The sequence below is a fragment of the Notothenia coriiceps genome, unplaced genomic scaffold (assembly GCF_000735185.1).
Source record: "Notothenia coriiceps isolate Sejong01 unplaced genomic scaffold, NC01 NC01_scaffold00011590, whole genome shotgun sequence".
Classification (NCBI taxonomy): Eukaryota; Metazoa; Chordata; class Actinopteri; order Perciformes; family Nototheniidae; genus Notothenia; species Notothenia coriiceps.
In genome coordinates, this window is record NW_011344291.1 from 1 (window position 1) to 7,164 (window position 7,164).

The window sequence follows — 7,164 nt, forward strand, 5'->3', positions numbered from 1 at the left end:
GTCAACTGTTCAAACTGTGATCACCAGTTCAATACATTTGACAAATTTGACTTGGTTTCTATACTTATTTGAACATGTATTTATTTATTTATTTTTCAAAATTAAATCTTTTATTTTTTATTTATTTAATTTTTTATATTTATTTCGGTTAATCGGTTAACCGTTTTTTTGGGAGTCGAATATACATTTGCTTTCAAATTCCCATCCCTAATATATATGTAAGTAAATAGGTAAGTACATGTAAGGATAAATATTACATGCATAGCCTGACAAGAAGTCATCGTATATCTCAGTAAAGTAATATTGTCATGCCAAAATATGGCAATTAAACATGCGACAAATTAAGGTAATTCATCACTTCCTGCAAGAATTATTACAATAATACAATTTAAAAAAAGGAATTTCACGGTATTACCCCTTTGAGAGTGAGACACTGAATACTTCAAAATAAAAACCATGAAAACTTGTTTTATTCTTGTGATAGCTACTGTATTGCTAGGCAACGACTGCATCAACACAAAGTGAGGAACATCCAATTAGCAGAGGAACAATTTCTCTCAGAGCAGTATATGTGTACATTGCATCAACACTTGATTCCTGACTGGATTAGGAGACGCAGTAGCTGAAACCTGATCCATTGCTCTGGGATTGATTAGCACGGCTGCCAGGGTTGAGCAGAGCACAGAGCTCCTCTCAGTGCAGCGATGGTGACTAATAACAGACGGCGGTGCTGATTTGCTGACACACAAACGCACAGCAGCAGCCATAGACCTGATGCAGAGCAGCTCAGGCTAGCGTCAGTGCTCAGAGACACAGAGGGGGTGTGGGGGGGGCAGGAAAATAGAGGGGTTTCATGCTGCTGCTGCATCCTCTCCAATGCGGGGAGTGTCCCTCTTTTGGCAGCTTGACTGTCCTTCTGCCTTCCTTTCTGATCTCCTCGTCTTCTCGTTCCTGGGTGTCTTGTTGCCAGGAGCAGCGATGACGCTACACTAAGGTTTTTTGGAAACAAATCCCCAGCGGAGGACTGTAGGGAACAGCAGCGTTCATGGTGAGTGAGCATTTGCACAACGAGGACAAGTGGATGAGCTGGGTGACCCGTCTCCTTGTCTGGCGGAATCAGAGGGCATTGGTAGTCGGAGCGTGAGGGAGACGCTGCAGAGGAAGAGGATGGCTCGGATTTCACATGATATTCTCTTTCAGCTTGTCGTAGCTCTGCTTCGTAGTGATGGCAGTCTTAGAAAGATTATTATATCCTGACTGATGATGTCCAACCAATAGATGACCCATTTCCATTGAATGTATAGGTGCAACAGTATGACAGTATGTTTTTGTTATGTTTTGCATGAATGTCAAGGGATTATAGCCAGCTGATGCAGTTAGAGATCAGCTGTATCAGTGTTTATTTACGCTTTCTAGTAAGGCATGCTGATATTTTCTTTTTTTAAATGCTTTGGCGCCAGTGCCCGTGGTTCCATCTGTTTGTCTGGATATTGCATATTTAGTCTCAAGAAAGCTGCCAGATCATTACAGCCTTACTAACAGAATCCTCAGCTCCCCTGCGGTAACTGTTACTCAGCTGGTCTAGTCCGAAATGAATCATAGCTTGAAACTCATTCAAATATATTCAATCAAGAATATTTTGCACAGCTCTTAAATGGGGGCCATTGCCGTTTTCTTCTATGAATATACATTTATGATAGCAACTTGCAACAGAGCATTAGCACGTCTAGATTGTTCCTTACGATTGTTCCTCACCCAACCCGATGATGTGACTTCATTAAAACAGTTGACATTGTCATAAGTTTAGGAGATCATTCACCACAAATATAAAGGTGCTTCTTTCCCATTCTGATTTAAAATGGACATAGCAGAGTGCTCCATTTAAGGACACTTTTTCCTATTTGAGAATGCTAATATATAAATTACTTTGTAATGTAATTAACATCTTTTAAAGGAAATCAGTGGCATAACCGTGTTGAATTTGGACAGTTCTGATGAACCTGTAGCACTGCCAACCACACAGAAGCCATCTGACTCATTGACACTTGATGGGCTTTGGAAAAATACTTTGGGACTACCTCAAGCAGTTTCCAGTTAGAAGCCTTGTGATTGGCATGTAGTGAAAGCAGGCTAGGCACACTGCTGTGGGCCACTTGTCTCATACAGTAGCTTACATCTAGAAAGCCAGTGTTTTCATTACAATATATTGCATGGACACACAGCAAATAGAAGGACAGCGTTACCAACATTTGTAACACTGAGCTCCTTTTTGCACATAGAAGGAACTTGCAAAACATGCCGTTACCTAAGTAGCACTTCATTTTTTTTTTGTAAGACTTTAGGGTCACATGGTGTAAAAATAGTTTAAAAAACATCTCTTTCTTTTAGTTTGAAAGCATAAAGAACACTGGCAGTGAGCGTGAAAGCCAGTCAGTCACCCAGAGAGCTCTTGCTGCTTTAACAGGAAATTGGAGAACAACTAAGAGCCAGCATGACAAAGCCGGTTGCCCTGGCAGCAGGTTATCATGGGACACAGTCGCTTTTGCAACAGCTTAAAGCTAATACAACGAAAGAATAAAGTTCTACCCTTGGCGTTTCTTCCCATTGTTGAGAAATATACATACATACATACTTTATGTATGCAAGATGGCTTTTCACAGGAATGTAACTTCATTAATATATATGAACAAAATAAATACTGAGATGATCGAGCTTCAAAATCTGTATGAATCAAAGTTTTATAAATGTTTTTCTGTGTGAGGGAGCTGTTTGAAGTCAGATAACGTTCAGCCCAAGTGCTGATTCACCAGTTGAACTAGTTGTCGAGAGGAGAAGGAATGTAATGTGGTTAGTCTTTACCGGATTCAGCTCCAGTGTCTTGATATTGCACCATCAGTCCATTGTTATTGTTTTAGCTAATGTCTCATTGTAGGGAGTTTCTCAACCTCACATACTTGTTTGCACCATTCACCTCATGTACCTCCCCTTCTATACACCTCTCGGTACAGCTTCACACACATTATGTCTTGTGTTTCACCTTGTTGGTAGCACCTGCATTGCTGCTGGACAGATGCCAAATGGTCCCTCCCCCATCTACCTCCCTCTTGTCGTCTTCCCTCTCTCTTTCTGCAGTATTCATCTATTGTCAGGGTCCTAAACCCTAGCTTACCTTTTTTTATCGAGCTGCAGAGGTTCCCTCGGGTACACACTGTCTTTGAAATGCGCATCAGCAGCACATCCATGTAACCTGTTCATTAAAGCAAAAGGAAAATCAATACCTGGTCAACCATTCGCACAAGGGACATATTGTTTTGTGAATGTGTCTGTTTCTCAAAATAACATTAAGCTAATCTAGTTGAACTGGGGATTTGTTAACTGCACAAGAAATGATTAACAAAACTACCCAAATATGTGTTTTTTAAACTGAATCTTAAATGGAGGAAGTATCCTAGCCTCCTTTCCTCTTAAAAAAAAAAAAGAAAAAGGCCCATTAGCGACCAAGCTAGCTTTCTTGCTCACTGACCATTAACAATCTAGCTAGAGGGCTATTCTGACTTAGTAGTGCTAGCATGTTTCCAGCTACCTAGCTTTATAAAGGTTAGCCTTCCAGCTACAGTAGTAAACAACTGGCTCCACAGGAAGTCACTAAGCTTCTAAGGGAGTGAGGGACGGACAAACGGCAGGGAAGATGAAAGTCAGGATAAAGATGGCAAAGAAATAGGGAAAGTACACATAAGAATGGTGACTCAGCCCTCTGTGTAGCACTCTACTCCCATCCCAGTGCTGAGTGCAGGCTTACCCATGAATGACCTCCATTTCCCAGTGACGGGGGAGTTCACTTCCTTTAGCACTCTTGACTTTCATCCTCAATTCACCATGGCCCTCATTTATTTCTGTCTTCTGTGTCAACTGCTTTCCACTAATGCTCAATCCTCAGGAGAGGCATTCTACTGTCAGGCTTTCCCTTCAACTATCTCTGGTCCTGTTTTTTCTTCTGCGTCCCTGCTAAGTGTAGATAAGATGATACCCTGCTATTACTCTGTAATCTGGTCACCTTTTTTTTTTGACACCTTTTGGCTTTTCTTTGGTCTCTGCAAAGGTAGAGACACTGGCGACTGGCGAATTTTCACTTTCTAATGTTTTTATTTAATCTATTTTTTGCTTTCTTGGAATAAGTTGGGTAAAATTGGTACCATTCTCATATTTGTGCTTTAAATATAAATAATGCCCTTCTCATTCAATGAGAGGTATTGAGAGGTATATTTATTTTATCTTTTGAAAAATGTGGGCTAACGAGTCCAGTTTCAAGCAAAACTATTCTTCAACTTGATTTTTCATTCAGAAATGCGAGAGTTTCTATCTTCTCATTTAAGAATCTGCAAGAAAGAAATAAGCATATGTTCTAACTTCTAGAATGTGGGACTATTTTCAAAAACTATGATGATGATGAACATTACCTGCTAAACTTAAAATGTTAGCATTGTATTTGTAAGCGTGTGAGCATGCTGACTTTATCATCTAGCTTGTGGTGCCTAAGTTAAGACTCACACAGCTGAGCACTTATATATAGATTGTTTTGACTGCTTATTCTTTTATTTTATGGCCTATTTCATTAATCTTGGAGAGAACTTAACTCTCTGTTAGGTGCCATTATCAATAGGTCATGATGGATTTGTCTTTTATGTCTATTACTTTTAATCTCTGATGCCCTGCCTTATTGGGTCTTATTCAATTAACTTTATTGGTCCCCCTGGCTTTGGAAAAAAAAAAAAACGTGACACAAAGGCGGATAATAAACGTGGACAGCATCTGTCACACACACGCATACACAGCTATTGTGGAGAATAGATTTCCCTGTCTGTATTGTGACCAATGTGAACGGCCCTGTGGCAGCGCTGTGTTAAGCTGCCTACATTATTAACCAGCTCCATGCACACTGCAGGCCCTTTTGTCACACAGTACGTAGTGTGTATGTGTGCTTGTATTGCACTCGTCCTAAATACAATGGCTTTTAAATTAACCAGACAATCTTGGGTTTTATCTAAAGGTCTTACCTGAACTGTGTGTGCTCTTTAAGACAAACACAGAAGTCAGCTGGTAGTAAACCTTGTGTTGGTTGCTGTTTCATACTGAAAGTCACATGGCCTCCTCTTCCTATAGGCCAACACTCATTAGACACCAGCTGACAAATGCTCAAAGGCCAAAGAGCCTTGTCACAAGGTTAAGACATGCCTCAGTGTTTCTGTGTGATGTAACGTACACAAAAAGTTCTCATTATGTTTTTAAAATGATTCCCCAGCTATTACATCCTAGCAGTTGAGTCTGATCACAACATGCTTTTTAAGGTCAGTTTGTGGCAATTTACTCATGTACTTTGACATGGATTATAAAGCAAGTAATCCACCACATTTTGCGCTGTGTGTATTAATGTTGCTCACATCTCATGAACAGCAAAAGCAGACTGTGTTTCCTCTAAAACTCCCCAGTAAGCTTTTTTTTTTGTCTAAATGTGGGTTTTTTTGTCCACAGGAATATGAAACAAAGAGTGGCAGAGCTGGACCTGGCAACCCGACGTCTCCCAGGCACAGTGTGAGGAAAAACCTGGACTTTGAGCCCCTGTCCACCACCGCACTCATACTGGAGGACAGACCTGCGTATGTAAACACTGACACTTGTCTGTGGCGTAGTTGAATATCTGTGGGATATTAGCATGTCCCACATTCTTCACTGCTTCTCAGACAGTATAGCCACGTATGTCGCCTCGCCTCTATTATATCTTCCCCTCATTCCTCCTTTATCACTCCTCCTTCCTCTGTCATTAGACCCCATTCAGTATTGTTCCAGCTCCCCCTGTTTGTATCACAGTCGGTAAAAGAGAGGCGCTGCTGAAAGTTTAATGACCCTCCCTCAGCCTGGCTCCATTACCCTAGTTTTTTTTTCTTAAATGTAAAACAGGTAATGTAAAAATGTAAATCTTAAAATAGGCATACACACAGACATATTCCAGGCTTAATTTTTCATTCAGTTTTGCTGCTCAGCCACACGATTAAAACTTCTGCTCGTAGTAAGTAAAAACAATTGGCCTGATTTCCTGTGTGAACAAAAGGAAAGTTTATTCTAACACCATGACTGGCAAAATGTGAGCTCAGCCTCCCACCGCCTATCCTTCTTTACTGTCACCCCCTACTGGTGAAACTCATCTGAAAAAACACTGAACATGTGTGTTATTGCCTTAGTTAAATTAAAATGAACCATTTGTTTGTAGCCCGAAATTAATGAAAAGCGTATACACAGTGACATTTAAAATCACGTGATTCCCACTAAGAAGACCCAATAAAATGTAGATTATATTCGGAGTGTAAAAACGAAATACTGAAATACCTTTCTATCACTTATATTTACAAAATAAGTGTATCAAATCTTAAAAAATGAAAAAAAGGCTTTGCTATATGATTTATTTTCTTTACAAAGGTCAATTTAGTAGCTGTTCTGGAGCTTTCACTCGTATAACCTGGTTTTCAGCAGCACAAATAGCCCAGTTGTCTTGGAGATGTGTATTTTTAATATGGAGCACATTAAGGGTGCACTTTGTGCTGTTCCATGCAAGCTAGCTCAACATGAATAATTCAAGTGAAGCTCAGAACACATAGTGGCTGATCCATTTCCCTGCATTGATGTGTGTTACAGTAATCTGCCTGCCAAGCCCGCCGAGGAGGCCCAGAAGCACCGACAGCAGTATGAAGAGATGGTGGCCCAGGCCAAGAAGAGAGGTGAGGAGTCCAGGTTCAGAGCAGGGGTGTCAAGCACACGGAAAACCAGCCCGCCAGAGGGTCCAATCCGGCCCGTGGGATGACTTTGCAATGTTACAAAATTACAGAGAATATTTAGTGCAAATCTCACAATTTAAATGCAATACACTTTAGTTTGTATAAGATAAGATAAGATGGACCTTTATTTATCCCTGTGGGGAAATTGAGGAGTTAAAGCAGCAACAGAGTGAGCATGAAAAACAGGACAGTACAGATTCTCACAAGGTAAAAAATAATAATACAGAAAATACAAATTGAAATTATATAGTTACTGATAAAACAAGATATCACACATGTAAACGTTGATCAGTTGAATGAACATATATACATATTTGGGTTTGTATTGTTAAATATA

At 40.1% G+C, this 7,164-nt stretch overlaps 1 protein-coding gene across 1 annotated transcript; it reads left to right on the plus strand.

Annotated features, from left to right (window-relative positions):
• The first annotated feature begins 831 nt into the window (after nucleotides 1-831).
• Nucleotides 832-6,859, plus strand: LOC104946765 (TBC1 domain family member 14-like). Its single transcript, XM_010772647.1, has 3 exons — nucleotides 832-1,048; nucleotides 5,530-5,654; nucleotides 6,688-6,859. The coding sequence occupies exons 1-3, from the start codon at nucleotides 1,046-1,048 to the stop codon at nucleotides 6,851-6,853; spliced, it is 294 nt and encodes a 97-aa protein (XP_010770949.1). The 5' UTR covers nucleotides 832-1,045; the 3' UTR covers nucleotides 6,854-6,859.
• Nucleotides 6,860-7,164: the final 305 nt, after the last annotated feature.

Bases quoted from the DNA above. Each gene is read 5' to 3' on its own strand.
- LOC104946765 (XM_010772647.1), top strand. The intron at 5,655-6,687 runs GTATGTAAACAC...TGTGTGTTACAG, and splicing joins ATACTGGAGGACAGACCTGC to TAATCTGCCTGCCAAGCCCG.